Here is a 20,002-nt window from a genome sequence, read left to right as displayed (position 1 = left end):
TATTATGTTCCAGACCATTTTGGAATAATAGCCCCGTGTAGATATCTTAATACCAGCCTTCTGGGATTCATAAAAATAACACATGGTAGGTGCACACGACATTCTGTAGTGAACAAGTTTATAGAACTAAGTACAAGTGACCATCTGAGCAGCCTTCCTTTGGCTCCATAAGGTTCAGAAATACCTGGTCTGAGACCACTTTACTGTGTTTAAAGAAAATTGGAAAGAAATTAAGAGATCCTCTTTGTTAAAACCTAAGTGAATGTTTTAAAAAGCCACAACAACCTTCTTACCAACTCACAATGCTAATAGTGTGAGCCCAAGCATATTTACTCAGAAGAAATCCCACTTCTCAGCTGTGCTTACTCCTAAGTAAGTGTGCGTTAGTGTTTATATATGGGCATTTCAATTTTTCCATCCCTAAATTTGTTTAAACATACAAAGTCAAGATGATGTTATTTTATTTTTTCAGACGTACCAGTGTTTAATTTAACCTTGCTTTTGGCTACTGCAAACCTTCCGATTACATTTCCCCCAAGAAAATCCACATCTCTGTTGCCAAACCTTTCCTTTCATATGTATAAAAGAAAAAGAAAAAATAGGACCTGTAGGCCAAGATGCAAAGAGTTACTTTCTTTAAGCATGGCTAAGGTCTTGGGTGTGGCCAGTAGGATTTGTGAGTTTTTCCTCTATGAACAGGAAAACCTCTTGTCCTATCACAATCCATTTCTTAAAAGTCTACTGAGTTGCAGCTTTCTGTGCTGCATGAGCAGCTGCTGTTCAAAAAATACAATGTGTGCAGAAATAGTTGCAGAGGTCTTTGGATCCAAACCATGCAATTTAAGGGTCCGTATACCACACCCCAAATACATACAAACTTTTTGCCTCTGATTGTTCTTGTGGTTACCTTTGCTTAATTGATAACCTAATTTTATTTTATGGCAGAGGATTAATAGGCAAGCAAGAAAATTATTATAGCCCAGTAACATAAAGTGAATTGGGAAAAAAATATTGTGAAAACATCTATAACTAATATGGTGTCATATATTATTTTATATAATATCATTGCTCTTTTAATTTTATACTGGTCAACTTCACTTAAGCTTTAAATTACAGCCGTACCTTGGAAGTCGAAAGGAATCCATTCCGGAAGTCCGTTCAACTTCCAAAATGTTCAAAAGCCAAAGCATGGCTTTTGATTGGCTGCAGGATGGTCCTGCAGCCAATTGGAAGCTGCGGAAGCCCCACTGGATGTTCGGCTTCCAAGGGAATGTTCGCAAACTGGAACAGTCACTTCCTGGTTTGTGACGTTCAGGAGCCAAAATGTTCGGGAACTAAGCTGTTCGACTTCCAAGGTACGACTGTATTACACATTTGACGAAATCTAACAAATGAGACTAATGGGTCTGAACATATGTAAAGAACATTACCTGTGCTATGAGGCACTTCAGCGGGAGTGTTAGCTGGAGCATGCGCACCGGGTGGGATTTGTATGCCCGTGTAGTTGCTTGTGGGCACATCGCTTGATTCAAACGCAGAAGGTGAGTGAGATCCTGGGTTCAATGGAGCAGGGGACCCAACCTCTTCATTTTCATCATCTTGTAGGTAAAGAACAGAGGCATGTTGATTTTCCCCACCCCATTAAACAGCAGTGAAATTACTTGCAAATTTATACGTATTTCATACCACTGCCTGCAAATCAATGTATTCTAGTCTAACCTACTTTACAAGATCACTGGGAAGATAGACAAAAGAACCGCCCTGGAAGATTATATGCTCCATTACATGTAGAAGAGTGTGAAGGCAAGGTTTAGGCTAACAGATGACTTGAGGTACAGAGGAGCAACATTCATCATCTGCACCAAAAACACTCTCTAACACTGCACTATGAAAGACTAATATCACTATGATTATTTTAATTGAACATATATCCCCAGGGAATAAGATGCTATGCTAGGGCGTAGCAAAGTGCTTCAGTAAGCCCCAGAACAAAACCAGATATAGAATGCCATGTCACAGTGCAAATATTTACAATATGGTTTTCAAGAATTACAGGGAGAATAACACTTTTAGAAAACATGGAATTTTGTCAAGACACAGAAAGTTAGTTTCATTCTGTTTCAAGACTGACTTTTTCCACTTGCAGAAGAGAGAAAAAAGTGAGCAAGCAGAAAGGAATGGGGGAAGTCCTCCAGTACACTTAAACAATGCTGCTTTTCTTTCCCAAATGCACAAAGCAAGAATTATGAGACGTTCTTTGGGTATTTTGGAGTACAAATACATTTCCATACGAACTTTGGCACTAAAGAGACCCTAAACCTTCTGGGTTATGTGACACTACTGTATATCAACAGCCTTTAAATATGATTTTACCAGTTGTTATCCTACAGATAAAGTAAAAATAGAACATTAAACACACACACACAAAATAGAACATTAAACACAACAGCAAAAAAGAAAACAGGTAATCTATTTTAAATATCAATGCTATTTTTTTAAAAAAAGGAGTAAACATTCAGACACAGGTCTATGGTCAAAAATGTTTTCCAAGACAGCAAAGACAACCGTCTAATAATTCTAACAGAATATTTTTAATGCTATTAAAATTAAATGTGCAAAACACTCAGCAGTTTTCTTTCAAGCCAAGAAAATCAATGAAACCAGCCAAGATAATGTAGCTAGGGCCAACTAGAGTCTAAACAGATGCAATCATTAACAAGAGGGGAAAGGATGGCAAGCCCCCTCTTCTGCATTGCCCAGCATATGCAATAAAAGAAAACGAAGTGGAAGATTAATACTTCTCAGTCATATTAGCACCTTTGCATCTACTGACCTAAACACTGGAAAGTGGGACTGACTGACTTTACATTGAATAATTATGCAGAATTACTGCTTATACATCTTCTTGCATCATTTAAATGTAAATGATTTTACATTTGATTTTAAAGATAAATCAAAACTATAAGCAATATTCGATATCACAAAATAGTTACTCACATTCCCCTTCCATTCCAGTAGGTCCAGATTGTGGTGTTTCTCCATTCTTTAGACAGTTATGAATATATGCTGCCTTCCACCTGGCATATTTTCTGTGCTGAACATTCTACAAAATAAAGCAAGACATTTATTATTAAATTATTTGATTTCTTAGTATGGGGAAGCTTGGGGTTGCACAATAATACAAGGAAAAGAAAGTTTTAAACTAAATATTTAGAGTTATACTACTTTGTTAGAACCCACTGGTACAAATCCTTCTGATAGACCACCTTATTGATGCTTTCCACAGAAATGGATTTTTATTTCTTTAATTAATTTAAGGCATTTTATATTCCAACTTTCCGGCAAAAGTGTTAAAGGAAACATAAAAAGGAACAGTTGTTCTTACCATAAATGGTACTTGTTCAAAGACTACCAGGAGTCTCCAAGCGGGTAGTGCTTGGAGCTCGGAGACAGGAAACACCCACATTCAACAGAAAACCTTCTACAGGTTCCTCATTTGAGAATAATAGTTCCTGTTTTCAGATGGAGACTGTGGCTACTGTGCCTGAAGCAAGGCCCTTGCACAGGAAGCAGATATTCTCATAGAGCTGGGCTACTATGGAGGGGTGGGGGCAGACTGGAGCAAGGGACCACAGCCATGTTGTCAGCAACAGGGCCACTGCTGTTTACCAAGAAAGCCCCTCCACAGGTGCCTTGGGAAGTTTCCTCCTCAGGGTTGTTTGCAGATAAAAATGGCGGCCACGGCAGAGGCAGAAGATTCCAGTGACTGGGAACTGACTGTGGCTACTGAGTATGGCCCACACCCTTGCTAGGCCTTTAGTTTAATAGCTGGTGCTTTGGATTGTGCTCACTGTGAGGGCTGTAGGCATTAAAAAAGCCATTTTTGTCCGCCAGGAGTGGGGAGAGAAAAGACGGGGAGGGCAAAAATGGTTTGTTTGTTTGACAACTGTTAAACAATGAAAGAGAATATAACAGGGGAGGACAGAGAGAGCAAATAATCAGGAAAATATTCTGTTAGGATAAAGAGGTAACTAGCAGGAAACTGATACAGGAAACATACTGATCCTAAATAGGAGGGGAGGTGTTCCCTGTCTCTGAGATGCAAGGGAACCAGCATTACTTGCCTGGACACCTCTGCCATCCACGAGATAACCAATTCTATGCAATATGAACATAACATCACAAAACAGCAAACACCAGAATGCAAAAATACAGAAATACAATACAGCAAAGAGCTTCGGAAAATCATTTCTCCCCTTCCTTCTTGTAAGACATTAAAAACTGATTGAGTGTTGAACACTGGACAGACTAACTGTCAGGGATGCTGTAGATGCCTCCTGCACTGCAGATTCTGTATTGAGCAGTTGGATCCCATTATCTCAATGTTTCCTATTTAGACTCACAGTCAAAGGCTCAATCCAGTATAACTTAGAAATGGTTGCCAATGGGATTTCTCTATACCTAGTGTTTCCTGGATAGTGTATTTTTCCTACATTTCAAAACAAATGTCAAAGCACATTTTATAAAACCAGAAACTTTATAATTTTGGTCTTTGTTGATTGCTTCTTGATGTTTCTAATTTGTTGTTGTTTAGTCGTTTAGTCGTGTCCGACTCTTCGTGACCCCATGGACCAGAGTACGCCAGGCACTTCTGTCTTCCACTGTCTCCCACAGTTTGGTCAGAGTCATGTTTGTAGTTTCAAGAACACTGTCCAACCATCTTGTCCTCTGTCGTCCCCTTCTCCTTGTGCCCTCCATCTTTCCCAACATCAGGGTCTTTTCCAGGGAGTCTTCTCTTCTCATGAGGTGGCCAAAGTATTGGAGCCTCAGCTTCACGATCTGTCCTTCCAGTGAGCACTCAGGGCTGATTTCCTTAAGAATTGATGCGTTTGATCTTCTTGCAGTCCATGGGCTCTCAAAAGCGTGTTTGTGATGACCAGCTTGTTCTCTTGACAGAACTCTATTAGCCTTTGCCCTGCTTCGTTTTAAACTCCAAGGCCAAACTTGCCAGTTGTTCCTTTTATCTCTTGACTCCCTACTTTAGCATTCCAATCCCCTATAATGAAAAGAACATCCTTCTTTGGTGTCACTTCTATAAGGTGCTGTAAGTCTTCATAGAATTGGTCAATTTCAGTTTCTTCAGTACCAGTGGTTGGTGCATAAACCTGGATTACTGTGATGTTAAAAGGTCTGCCTTGGATTCGTATCGAGATCATTCTATCATTTTTGAGATTGCATCCCAATACAGCTTTTGCCACTCTTTTGTTGACTATGAGGGCCACTCCATTTCTTTTACGGGATTCTTGCCCACAGAAGTAGATATGATGGTCATCCGAACTGAATTCGCCCATTCCCGTCCATTTTAGTTTACTGATGCCCAGGATGTCAATATTTATTCTTGCCATCTCATTTTTGACCACATCCAACTTACCAAGGTTCATGGTTCTTACATTCCAGGTTCCTATGCAATATTTTTCTTTACAGCATTGGACTTTCCTTTCGCTTCCATATCCGCAACTGAGTGTCCTTTCGGCTTTGGCCCAGCCGCTTCATCAGCTCTGGATCTACTTGTACTTGTCCTCCGCTCTTTCTCAGTAGCATGTTGGACGCCTTCCGACCTGAGGGGCTCATCTTCCAGCGTCATAACTTTTATATGCCTTTTGTCTTTGTCCATGGAGTTTTCTTGGCAGGGATACTGGAGTGGCTTGCCGGTTCCTGCTCCAGGTGGATCACGTTTGGTCAAAACTCTTCACTATGACCTGTCAATCTTGGGTGGCCCTGCACAGCATAGCTCATAGCTTCTCCAAGTTATTCAAGCCCCTTCGCCACAGCAAGGCAGTGATCCATGAAGGGGTCTAGCATGGGCCTATTCTATAAGAGACATTTTCTGTGGCTAGAAGAGCAATTTACCACATAAAATACTTCCTTATATAAAAATTATAAAACGAGTTTTAGTGTTAAAGTTTATGGAGGGTGCTTAATAACTTGTACAGGAGAGGGTTGCTAGAATTTAAGTGCTAGGATCTGGATGTGAAGAGACAATGTTTCTGGTATGTTTTCTGAAGAAATAACTTTGGTATTAATGCCTGCCAAAAGAGACTGCATGTTTTAGAAGAAACCTATAGACTCCTGAGCCTACAGATTTGTTCTAAAACATGCAATCTGTAAGTGACAGCATAATACAAGCCATGAAAAGACGAAATAGACTGGTCCATCTTGTATTTATATCCCATGATGCTTCAACAACTAGATAACTTACTGCTTGTCTGTCTATACTGATTTCACTAAAAATGATTGCAGCCTTGGTGATCAAAGACATCTGATTGTGGTGCTTGATGTACAATAGTTCTTTCATTTATGCTGCAGTCACCAAGTGTTGAGCACGTATGTACAAACAAAGTCCTTGGTGCCTTCCACATAAACATCTGGAACATCCTTCGGGTTTTTACTTGTCAGTGCAATTGTTGCTTTTAGCAATATTGTTGCACTTATTGGCTTGGAGCCAGAGAAGAACTGGCAGAAGGTGGCCGGGGGGGGGGGGGGGCTAAAGTGCTGGGAAAGAAACTAGCTAGAATTGTGAGTTGCTAAAAGTGTGACTGGGGAAAAAAATGCATAGACACCAATTTCAGGGCTTCATTCTTTATCAAGACAATATGTTCTTCAGCCTCCCAAATCTTCAGTCCAAATGAGAAACAGCCTACAGGACTTTTTTGAAAATCGTAACTTCACATGTTTTTATTTAAAGAGGCTCCCACTTAGGGAAGGTGCCTTTGCCCCATTTTCAATTATCGTCTCCTCCTTTTGCATCACAGCCCACCCCATTCAGGAACTGTTTCTTGACTCCTAAGAGAGGCTTTTTGGGGTGCAGGCTGCCAGCACGAGAAAAAACACCTTTTTCTATACCCCTTACACTGGTTCCTCCCTAGGTCTAAGTCTCTTAAATAACAGCATACTTGTGAAGTACTTTTTCTTAAAATGACTGCCATAGGTTGGTTGGCTTGTTTCACACTCTGACTCAACACTTGGGAAGCTGAAATAGGTATTGCTTTGATAAAGCATGATAGAATGAGCTCCTGAGATGGGCTTTCCGGCATCCCCGCCCCCCATTAATACCTTCAGCAACTACTAATTTCTTCTGGCTATATAGTTGTTTTTTAGTTCAGCACTTTAGGGCTTGCAACATACTGCTAGCTATCCAATAATCAACACTGGACACAAGGAAAACATTTCTGAACCTTCCCTCTCTTTTCTCTTTGCTCTCACTGTTCTGTAGCACTTAATACTGAAGCTTATTAGTTTTCTCTAATTTCTACTCTCCATGAGCTGGTTCTTTCCAAAATACGTCTTAACAGGAAACAGTCACAATAACAGGAATGCAGTCTAGTTCTTACGGATGCTGGGTTATTTGCTCCTTGGAACATTTGTAGCTGCTGAGGAGGGAAGGTCATGACTTTGAATCTCAATGGGAATCATCCCTCTAACCTCAGGGAGGCACTGAATGAAGAGACTAGTTTACTGATACATATTTTCTGAATGTGCAAAATAACGTTACGATTTAGCTATTTTACAAGCATGTACTATAAATTATCTGCAATAGGCAGTATTCTACCACCAAAACATTTTCTAGCGGGAAATTATTACAATGTACTTATGCTAACCATTTTGATTTCTTACTCTGGTTTTTGTAAAGATATGTTAGGATTTTCATTTAAAAAAAGGCTCCTCAATCTCAGAGCTGCAGGCCTTTTTCATAAATTACAGCAAGTTCATGTATCCTGCTTCTGGGATGTGAATTACTTTAACATGGGTTTAACTAATTTTATAGTCATTCCAGAACCCCTTTGACAAGCTTTGAAATTCGCCTACTCCAACTTTATGAATTTTATACTTCTGTACAAGGTTTTCAACATTTCTGACATATTTTTCCATCCGGGCCTCTTAATTTTGACCATTTTGCACAATTCCTTCAAATTTATTTTCCGAAGGAGATGCCAGAAAATGGAACATCTTGTTTAGAATTTATCTGTTCCAGCATGCCTCGGACTAAACCTCCTGGTGAACATGTGTAAGCAAGAGAAATTAACTAGGGAGCTGGCACACATCTTTATTTTAAAGTAGTCTTCATGATGGTTTCCATTTTCTCCTTTTATTAGGCATACTTAACTCTAATCCTGTTCAGCCAAAATAAAGTCTTTGTTTAAATAAGAAATCTGCCTTGAGAAGTTGCTCAAATTATATTTACCCCAGTTATTTAAAACCAGGGATGGGTCGCTTAATAGGCACAAGTTGCATGCAAGCCTCCAAACCCTCCTTTACAATCACTGAGATCTTCCAGCAAAAGTGTGGCTAAAAAAAATTATTTTGCTTTGTTTAAAAAAAACATGCCTAGAGCATGATCTGACACATCTGCCATTCTTAACATACAATCTACGTAGCTGCCATGTTTTTCCTGGATCTCTAGGCCCTTTCATCAACTAAATCTACCACTTTGCACAAGGCAGTAACAGCCTTTTACCTTAAGTACCCAAGGCTTATTGTACAATATATGATATCTGGATCTTCATCACCTTTTTAAGAGTTAGTGTCTCAAATGGGACCTTCTAGAGAGTAGTCGTAATGGTGACCAATGGTTATGAAATGATCCTATTTCTGATATAAGTAACAGGCTTACAGGCTTAACGGCAGTGAATGGCTATGGCATATTATTTTTAAAAACACTCATTACATTTCTCCTAAAATATTTAAAGCTTTACGGGTCTAATTCTTCTGAAGACAAGCAGTTTTTAATGGGGGAACAGAAGTAGATGGCAGTAAAAAGAAGTATCTTAGTTTCTCTTCCCAATACTCCCCCAACTATTCCCTGGGGCAACCAATAGTGGAGCCATACTGTTGAACACACTACTGCACTTTGGCCCTTTCTTTTCTTATGCAAATTTCATTTCTTGTCAATAATGCTAGTCCAGGTTGGATATAAGGCCCTCTAGTCCCAGCGCAAGATCCCACTGTTTGTTCCCAGTTCCTGAATCACAAGTGTATTTTACGTCTGTATTGTTCCTTGCAGAGGACTAATGAGATATATTTCTCAGTGATCCAATAGCTATTAAGAAGTGCATTCCACTCCATTACAATTCATTTTCACATATAAGTAGTGTAAGATCAACTACAGGACAATCAAAACGCCCGTACAATTTTAATGTTTATTTGGAAGGCCTTCCTCCTTGAGATACATGTCCTCCTTGCTTTGACTAGACATCAGCTGAAGTAATTTCTGTTTACCTAAGTTTTTACAAATGAAGTCAGATGGGTTAAACCAATCTGAAGCTGTTAGGTATTATGCGTGTTTTTACTGCCCTGATCATATGGACATATTCTAGTTCTATTTGGTTATTTATGTTTATTTATTAGATGTATCTTGCTGTTCTATTCTTTATACATTGCCCTGGGCTCTGCAAGATGGAAGGAAAATTCACAAATGCAATAGATAAACAAACAATACAGAATACAAGACCATTTCCTAAATACCCTGCCCCCGCCCCTGTTGTCTTGAGTCCTTCAGGGCTAAAACAACACCTAAATAAATATAAAATTATACCTGGTTAGAGAAACGAGGGTCTTTGCCTTAAAATCAAAGCTAGTATGAATTGAGATCTTGGTTTAGTTGATCATAGTTATATTTTTCAAAGATAACCGGATTCTCAGCCACCTACTTAAGATCTTTAATTTCTTTTGAAAAAGCAAAATAGTATCATTAAGAACTGAAATTTTCATTTTGATCCACTTCATTTAGTTCCTTAATTCCGTCACTTCCTCTGATTTTATATACCAAATGAAAAGTGTGTAGAATGCTGGTTTTCTTCTTCCCCTCACTTTAAACATCTGAATGCCGCTAACTCTGAATGCTAAACTCTGCTGCTTTTCAGTTCTATTCAATGCTACTGTAAAAACTGCAATTAGCAGCTGTTATTCTGTGAAGAAAATAGTAAACTGGGATCCTAAGAACTGTGCAAGTTCTGTGCAGCCAAGTGGACTTCATGGCTTCTGTTTCTCAAACTGCTGCTCCCAAAGTCATATAGCAAACTTGTGTGTAACTCAGAAAACTTCCAAAGGCATTTTGTAATCCAAAGATCTGCTCTTCAAAGTCAAAAATCCTACTGGCATTCCTGAACCTGAGGCAAAATAATTATGGATCCTGGACTATATTCTAACACAGAAAAGCAACAATACAGAAAAAACTACCTTGTGACTATGTGCAACAGAAGCAAATGGAACAAGTTAGTCACAGCTAACTGAAGTGCTATTGCTCTGAATGAGATTTAGTCACGACTAAGTTTAGCTGGACTAGAAACAAAAATCTGTTTCTCTATTTCATGCAATTAATGACATATACTGCTTAACTGTGTAACTTACCTCATCTGTTAGTTCTCCAAATACAGTCAGGACATCTATTAGAAGACTTGCGGTATAAAAAGACTTGATCATATTTCTGGGGGGGGGGGGGGGAACAATTTGAGTTTCTCAGTAAGATTAAAAACAAAACAAAAATGAATATTTTTTAGAAATTTGCATGTGAAAGAAGGCATTACTTTACCACAGAGGACAACAGATGGCCACCCCACTCCCCAATGCTTACACCTCTTTCTGCAACCTTGATCATTCAGACCAACAGATCTTCTGCATCATATAAATAAATGAGCATACGCTGGTCAATTGTTTTATATTTAACTGCAAGGTTAAAGGTAAAGGTACCCCTGCCCGTACGGGCTAGTCTTGACAGACTCTAGGGTTGTGCACCCATCTCACTCAAGAGGCCGGGGGCCAGCGCTGTCCGGAGACACTTCCGGGTCACGTGGCCAGCGTGACAAAGCTGCTCTGGCGAGCCGGCACCAACGCAGCACACAGAAACGCCGTTTACCTTCCCGCTATAAAGCGGTACCTATTTATCTACTTGCACTTAGGGGTGCTTTCGAACTGCTAGGTGGGCAGGAGCTGGGACCGAAAGATGGGAGCTCACCCCACCGCGGGGATTCGAAAGTAACTGCAAGGTTACTTTGCTTCTATTTTATATTTATTTCAATTAGGTGTTACCATCTACATTGCCTCTTTCCCCCCACTTACTTGTGAAATTGCCCAGCTCGGTCTTCATTATCTGCATAAAGAAACATTTTCAGTGCATAATTCTCCACATGGGCACAGCCAACTATTTCCTGAGTAATAGCTTCATTATCACCCAACTGCTTCTTTGTCTGAGAAAATTTAAAGATATATTTGGTTATTTACTAGGCCAGAGAAATGAAACTGCAAGGGCATATTCTAGATTCTTAATTCTCAAAGGTATAGCCTGAAGCCACCAACACAGCTGCAAGCACTATATGCCAATATAGATTTCCTATTAGTCCTTGATTTAGCATCCAGTAAATTGGTAAATTGGCTATGGGACCTCAGAGAGTAGGTAAGAACTTGCATATCTGAATGCTCTTCCGTACAGAAAAATTCCTCCACAAAGAAAGGAAGGTGTTAAGAGAAGAGTTCTAGCCTAGATGATTCCTTGACATGCTAGTTTTCTGTTTATAGAAAACTATAATTTTTTCCTTGGGAAAGCTTTCTACTATTTGATCCTTGACCTACATACAACATACACATGTGTCTCTTAGCTCAGTGAGAACCATTAAACTTGTTGCCCTTTTCTCACTCATTGTTCTTATAGCTAACTGAGCCCCATGCCATATCTATCTATCTATCTATCTAAATTCATATACCACCCTTCATCTGAAGATCTCAGGGCTGTTCACAAGATAAAAGCACAAAAAGTTACAATAACCCCTCATCCCCCATTTGATCTGGCTATATTTCTGCCACTATCTGAACAAATTACTCCTGACACGGGGAGGCCACCAAGAAGGGACTTCTGGTACTTGCTGCAACTCTTTTAAGTGTTGCTAACCATGTAGATCAACATTATCAAGTGTTATTGGCAGAAACTTAGTGGTGATGTGTAACACACACTCATTCCAAATTTCTTATGTGGGAGAGCTCCTCACAGCATTAAGCAAATATTTTTATTTGTGCAATCTATTCGGTGGGGGGCATGTGGAGTGTTGGGGAATATATTTTTAGCAACTGAATATACATGGCAAACTAAGGAATGAAGCACATGCTACAAAGGAAGCAGTGCTTGTAAAGCACCATGCAGTCACCAACTACCAGTCATCACCATTTATCCTCACTCTGGATTTTTTTTATTGCCTAAGGTTTTAAAATGTTATTTAATCCATTACCATGAAAACTAGGAACCTTAAAAAAAAATAGAAGAAAAACATATTCAGGATTTTCAAACAACAACATACTGTGCCACAGAGTCAGACTGTGGCTAAGCTGCCACAGTTCAGATTTCTAAAAGTTCTACGACACTTTTGCCTCCCTAACCCGCACTTAATAAAACTTTGTATAAAGAGTCAACACTATATAACTCATAACCTGTGTCACAGGCAGGGAAGGTCAATAGGACTCAATAGTTGCCTCCTGTAATTCAGATTGCAACATTTAATATGAATAAAGAGCTAATGAAATGAGAGTCCCTGATTCAACCTAACTGCTCTAGTGACCTGAAGATTTACGGTAATGCTTAGTCAAGCAGTGCATTGCGATTCAAAGACCTCATTTCAAAGATGTTACAGAGTACAAGAAGCTTCAGGTTTCCTAATAAAATCAGCAAAGTAAATAACACTGTTACAGTTACAACAGGTGGATTTAGGGCTCCTGAATAGACTTACTGTTGGCATTTAAAGAAACCTTAGTTTCGTCTTACAAAACAAAACCCAAGGATATTAGACTACCCTTATATTTCCTGAGCTGCCAAGAGTGTACAGAAAACATTGGGAGGGCAGTCTATTTTGCAAGTAGTACAGAAACAAAATTTAGAGGCCAGACATCTATAAACTGGCAGCACACAGTGGGCAGTTTAGATCACATTCTGTTTCTTTGAATTAAGGATTGGGAACATGTCATGGCCTCATGTACTTCATATTCATCCCTTGCCTCTTCCCTTGTTTATCAAGGATGCAAAGGAGGCAGCACGCACTCCCATAGCCCTATACTAACCAGAGTTACTCTGAATCAAATCTCACTGGTTTCAATGAGACTTTCTTGTAATATTGAAGCATCAATACTCCAAATGATGGTTTGTAGGATAATCGAAACTGAGCCAGAATGTAACAATAATACAGGAATTATGTGAGATATCTAGCAGTCAAATTTAAACCTTACTGCAGTAAATAATACTATCAACATACAATGCTATATTAGGCCATTTAATTGTGCACTGCATTTCTTAAGTGTGTTCTTGTGGAACATTCACTAGCATTATGGTCAATTTATTCTCCGTGAAATCTTCTTTATATACAAGTGCCAAAAATTAACAATACAGCAACAAAACTACTTACAGCTTCAAGTTGATCCATGAGCTTGCATAAAAATTTGCGACACTCTGGGTTTTTACTATCAATCTTCATACCTGTCTGCATAGCATACAAACGGCCTGTAAAAAATAAAGCTTAATGAATGTCACTAATAAATACAGTGGTACCTCGGGTTACATATGCTTCAGGTTACATACGCTTCAGGTTAGAGACTCCACTAACCCAGAAATATTACCTCTGGTTAAGAACTTTGCTTCAGGATGAGAACAGAAATCGCGTGGTGGTGGTGCGGCAGCAGCGGGAGGCGCCATTAGCTAAAGTGGTGCTTCAGGTTAAGAACAGTTTCAGGTTAAGAACAGACCTCCAGAACGAATTAAGTTCTTAACCAGAGGTACCACTGTACTATCTCCTGTACCTCAGTGAGATTTAAAAGCAAAACAGGGACCTGAATCCAAACAACTGTGCAACTAGTTTTGCTTCCCCATGGGCTTTCAGCATATATTTCTCAACACAAAAGCTCTTCTCAACCCATCCGTTGTGTGTCATGTTGCATGGCAAACTTCTGAAGCTGGAAGGATCTTCCAAAACAGTTTGTGTGACAGACTGCTGTTTGCTCAAGGGAACAAATAAAAACCCCAGTGGAAATGCCCGAATCCTAGAGCATATCTAATGAAGCTATTTGTATCCCAGCCATGTTCTCAGTAGATGTTCCAAATTTATGGAATGCCCTACTTCTGGAAGGTTAGCTGAAACATCCTGAGTAGGACAAAGTGAAAAAAAAATTGGAGGGGGTGAGCAAGTGAAGCAGTCAGTGAGAGTAGGACAAAAAGAGGGCAGGCAACACTGTGAAGTATATTGAGCTGCCTAGCTTTCTCAAGGAGTATTTCTCACCCTCTCTTCTCAATTCAGAGCACTCCAAAGTGGCCAAAGCAGGTGACTGAAGTATGCTCCATACCTCACATGGTACTACTATCTGCAGTGCTACCACCACTCATCTTTGTTCAGCTGCTGCTGAAGAAACTCTTCAAGATAGTGGCAAATGACTGGAGTGACAGTTTCCGCTGGCATGATTTTGAACAAGAAATGAAACTATGCTCAGGGATGATGTAAAGAAATGAAATTATGCCCAGGGATGATGAATATACGCAGTGCCTCAGAAAATATAAGCCGAAACCACGGGTGTTTCAACTTTAAAATACTTTACAAAACCTACTTTGTATTTACGAAGTAAAATCAGGAAGACTGAATTCAAACCAGCATGTTTTTCTAAAAAATATGTTTTGGCAACTTAAAGACAAACTCTTGCATTCAGCCACGTTTCCTAGAAGCAATAATAATAATAATAATAAATAATAAAATACCATAGAAAAAGGAGCTGCTCTGGACTCTCATGTATAAAAATTAGCCTGAGTAGAACACAGTACTAATACAATGGATCTAAAACTTAACATTAAATTTTAAACCATTTTAAGAAATCAGTTTTTATTTCTACTTAAGTTATCCGTTAACCACTCTTCAGCTGTAGTTCTCAAAGCAGTTTAGAGAAGTCACAAACTCATAAAAAGATATAATAAATCACAGAGAGAACAGTCATAACTCGGGTTAGAGCCGCTTCAGGTTGCGTTTTTTCAGGTTGCGGACCACTGAAACCCGGAAGTACCGGAATGGGTTACTTCTGGGTTTTGGTGGTCACGCATGCGCAGAAGCGCCGAATCGCAACCCACGCGTGCACAGACACGGGTTGTGAATGTGCATCCCGCACGGATCACATTCGCAACCCGAGCATCTACTGTAGTTTAAAATTCCAGCATTAGACAATAAAGCCTTAGTAAATACGATTGTCACCTGGCACTCAAAAGAAAATAAAGATGGCACCAGGTAAGTGAATTCCTAAGGTATGCCATAAATTGAAAAGGCCTTGTCTCTCATCACTGCCTTACTTCAGCTGCTGGGGTGGGGTTTCGACTTAGAGCAGCATCTTTGATGTGATCTTGAAGTCAAGACAGGTTCATTTGAGAGCAGGCGAGGGTTACCTTTAAGGTACTTGTTCCCAAGCCATTCCTTTTAAACATTCCAAAACAATAGCATTTTAAGTAATGGTTACAAAACATGATTTTGTTTTGGGGGGAAAAACAACAACCCAACAATTAAGAAGTGCTTGCATACAAAACAAAGTATTGTACAAAATCAAAACACTGAAAATTGAAAAAACTTTAAAATACACATGCTTATTACTTAGGAAATCATCATCATCATCATCATCATCAGCATCTTATAGCCAGCATATACTGTGCTTGCTTGCTCTGACCATTCTTGGCTTCATTTAATGTTAAAACAAAGGTTACAGAATGTTTGTCAATCTAGTCATTCAACTGTGTTTCACTTGACTGTGTTCCAATATTGCGAGAGACATGAACACTTGGCAAGCGCATGTTCAAAAGCAAACAATATATATCTCAATTTGCTACTCAAGCACTGAAGTGGCAAGATTAAACATCTTAACTAGTATGCTCTGCATTAGTGACCAGCGGGTTAAAAAGAAATGTTATACAACAAACATTGTCAAACCCTTGTTTTGTCATGGCAATATTTTTTAATGAATTTATTAACATTAGTATGTTAGCCACAGATTCACTTTGACAATTATTTGCAGCTTCCAAAACATACCCTTCATTGAAATCCTCATATTGGGAGTGCTTTGGAACAAGTGGCACAGCAGTCATGATCCTAGCAAGCAATCTAGGTTTGGCCAATGTCATAAAATTTGATTTTTAAGAACTAAGATCTCAAGATCTATGTGCTGCTTTAGTAATGTGCTGATACTGCCTACGTGTGGAAAGCTGTTCCAACTGCTGCTAAAGAGTTTACACACACTGAACACTAAAAGAAAGTCTGAGAGAAATCACAACAATCAGGATAGATTTTATCTTTTAACAGTTGGCTGACAAGTTCTTAAAACAGTTTATTTCCCAAATGAGCAAACATTATTCTAGAGATTAAACATAAGTAATGAATAATGAAACAAATCTGATGCACACTTGTTCCTGGAGCATTTTCTGCCCTGCCGGGTTGGTGGTGCAGAGAAACATTTTCACAACTCACTGTAACTTAAAACCTGAAGTCATCAACTTATCAACTCCACACTGACTTTTAGGGTGAACTACATTGCACACAAAAATTGCCAAAAATGACAGCGCCTCCTGACGATCTCCTTCTGGATGTCCCTCTCCAAAACATCTAATACAAGCTATGCAGTAACTTCAGACCATTACAATGCCTCTTTCTACATTCACACTCTACATCACTGGAGTCAGTTCCAGAGGCTAGGAAACAAAACGTAATGCCTTCAAGACACAGGGTACATTGAAACTCACAGGGGGTTTCATTTGTTTCTCCCGGATCCGTCCCCCTACATTCTTGAGGGATGGAGATCAAGTGATGCCCAAACAATGAGCACCCCCACCCAATATGTGAACACAAGCCCTTTCTGTGCACAATGGGTTTTCTCCATATCCTGTTACTTTATCTACCGTATTTTTTGCCCTATAGGACGCACTTTTCCCCCTCCAAAAATGAAGGGGAAATCTGGGTGTGTCCTATGGGGCAAATGCAGGCTTTCGCTGAAGCTTGGAGGGTGAGAGGGGTCGGTGCGCACCGACCCCTCTCGCTCTCCAGGCTTCAGGAAGACATCCGCAGCCTAGGCAGCCCTGCGGGAGGTCCCGCAGGGCTGTCTAGGCTGCCGATAGCAGCCTGCTTCCCGGAGCGTCGGGCGCCCTGAAAGCAGAGCGCCCGGCGCTTCGGGAACACATCCGCAGCCTAGGCAGCTCTGCAGGAGTTCCCCGCAGGGCTCCCCACGCTGCGGATAGCAGCCTGCTTCCCGGAGCGTTGGGCGCCCTGAAAGCAGAGCGCCCCTCGCGCCGGGCAGACATCACCCAGCCCCACAAGCTCAGGGGACAGAAGGGAGGCGCAGCGCCACCACCCCGCTGTTCCTCGACCTGGTTTGGTTTCCCCGACCTGCTTTTGGGGGGAAATAAAGGGGGGGGGGGAAATTTCCTTTATTCCCCCCCCCCAAAAAAACTAGGTGCATCCTATGGGACCAAGCATCCTATGGGACGAAAAATATGGTAATTAAGCACTAAACAACAATTTTTTAATCTCACTGGCAATTAATTCAAGGGCTGAAGTTCACCATCACTTATTCTGGGTGACCTGCACATCTCTATAAATATATTCTGCAAGAATGTGGAGCAGATGTGGCACAAAGAGATCACATTGTCCTTTCACAGGCAGTGCAAGGAAGGTGGCACAATGATCTCTGAGAGAAACTGGAATTCACTTCATGTCCCACCATTCTATGACTGTAGGTACCAGTCTGCCAATGTCTGCCCTGGCCCCAATTAATTATATGCTGTTGAGGGACAGGGTAGTGTTTGAAACTGCATCAAATAACTTGCATATGCAGTTTGCGAGCTATGAACTATGAACTAAGAACATGCTGTTCTCTGAATACAGCAGCTTATTTTACAACACATTTGAAAAAAACGAGTTATATGTGCTACTGTAAATGAAGTTTTGCAAGTCTTCTATTCTAATTGATAAGGCGGAGAGAAGTTAACTATACTTCAAAAAGCAACCATCTTCAGCTCTCCATCATACCTACAACTTCTGTTCTCCATGTTGAACCCAAGAGAATGCACAAGGCAAACCACAACTACTGACAGTAATGACTCATGATCTGAAAAATGATACACAGTCACTTGAAAAATCAGAAGATCTGCTCTTGCAGCACTTACATTAAGCTAGGGGTGTCCAAACTTTTTTCAAAGACAGCCAGATTTGATGAAGTAAACATGCATTTTTTAGGATTGAAGTTGTTGAGGGGCCAGATTAAACTGACCGGCGGGCCAGATTAGGCCCCCGATATGGACTTTGGACATGCCTGCATTAAGCCAAGTGCTTTATTTTTACACAGAAAAAAACACCAATTTGATAAGTTCATTAGCAACAATGAATGGATGCTAATTACAAATATAATGTAAGGCAAGCTTGGCAGTGTCAGGGAGTACAGCTGTGTTTACTAAATAAAAGTAAAATAAGCATCCTAAGCTAGATCACTATCTAGGACATTATAACATTTTCCAAAGCCAAAATGTACATTTTCCTGTGCAAATTGTTCTGACTGAAGATTTTTTAGAAAACACTTATCACAAAGCTACAATTCCCATAGTTCCCTGTGAAGAGGGACTGATCATTAAACCATTTTGAGAATTGCAGCTCTGTGAGGAAATAGGGGTCTCCTAGCAACTCTCTGAACCCTTAACAAAACTACAGTGCTATCAAAATGCTTTAAGCATACAGTGTGAATGTGGCCACAGAATAATGGCGTCTAAACTGGCAGTAGCTAAGCAGGAAAAAGATCTTTGGGTTGCTGCTCAATGAAAATGTTTATTCGGTGGGTGGCAGCTATGAAAAAGGCAAAGCTTGGCTATAATTGCCCCCTCCCAGCAACCACCACTCAGGCTGCTTGGTTCTCCAGTTCAGTCCCACTTGTCTAGCAGCAAAAACTTGCACAACTGGTTTCAGGGTAAAGGCACTCTTTTCTCTATTTGCTCATCTTCTGATAGCCACTTCACTAGTTCTGAACAGCAGTAATTAATCACATGAATTGTGACCTGAGTATAAAACAATGGAAATATATTGTTATCAATTCAGTAGCTCTAAAAATCAATCTGCACAGCCCTTAATCAAGTCACAGGGATATAATGGATTAGTATGAAAATTGTATTTTTACATTTCCACCTTCTGCAACCAGCTCATTTTTCTTCTATCATGTAGTGTTCTGAACAAAATTTGCTTTAGAAAAATTTCCTAGCACAGTGAACTCTCATATAATCTATTAAAAAGTGGAAAGTATATAACATTGAACACAATGAGTACCATAGCACAATACCACCTCCTTTCCCATACAGCCCTAACCATTATAGCTAATGCAACCCCATACCTACTTAAGTGAGTAATCCTTGTCAAACTCAACTTCAAAGGAGACACATAAAGAATTCCACTATAAATATAATTTGAAGAACAGTGTAACTATAGTTAAGTATGCAATGGAACCAATTCTACAGTTCTGGAGCAGCCACTCAAAACAAAGTATACGTCTATCAACATACCAAAGAAGTGGAAATATGAAGAATGTGCTGATCTTAGAAAATGTGCTGAAATGCTGGGCAGGGATAGAGATGTAGTTTCCAGAAAATTTGAAGTAATGAAAAGAAGAACTCATTTTTTTCCAGGCGAAGTTCCCCCCTCCCCAGTAAAAGAAAATGCATATGCAATACTTGCTTTCTTCTTGAAGCAAAGCTTACTTTACTATTTTAAGACCATGAAATGTATTATAACAATATAAGACTGTACTGGTGCGTGTACTCAATTTTTGGGGGAAATAACATATATGCTAACAGATACACCTGTTAGAGAAGGAGCTGCTAAACTCTAAAGCACTCAAACATATTTTTCCAGTTGAGCAAATGGGGTGGGTAGGAGGGGATTGAAGTTGAAAATAGAATCAACCAACTATCAAAAAACAA

The 20,002-nt window shown here is 39.8% G+C and overlaps 1 protein-coding gene across 1 annotated transcript in view; it reads right to left on the bottom strand.

Annotated features, from left to right (window-relative positions):
- Positions 1-20,002, bottom strand: part of VTA1 (vesicle trafficking 1) — a 30,216-nt gene that overhangs the window by 7,451 nt on the left and 2,763 nt on the right. The window contains exons 2-6 of the mRNA XM_081855375.1: positions 13,440-13,534; positions 11,116-11,243; positions 10,408-10,483; positions 2,998-3,103; positions 1,431-1,598 (exon numbers count right to left, since the gene is read on the bottom strand). Of these exons, the coding sequence (XP_081711501.1) occupies positions 1,431-1,598; positions 2,998-3,103; positions 10,408-10,483; positions 11,116-11,243; positions 13,440-13,534 (573 nt within the window). The remainder of the gene's footprint in view (positions 1-1,430; positions 1,599-2,997; positions 3,104-10,407; positions 10,484-11,115; positions 11,244-13,439; positions 13,535-20,002) is intronic.

The sequence above is a fragment of the Podarcis erhardii genome (assembly GCF_964252035.2).
Source record: "Podarcis erhardii genome assembly, chromosome: 3".
Taxonomy (NCBI): domain Eukaryota; kingdom Metazoa; phylum Chordata; class Lepidosauria; order Squamata; family Lacertidae; genus Podarcis; species Podarcis erhardii.
The sequence above is the reverse complement of the archived record's forward strand: the minus strand, read 5'-3'. Positions and strand labels throughout refer to the sequence as shown.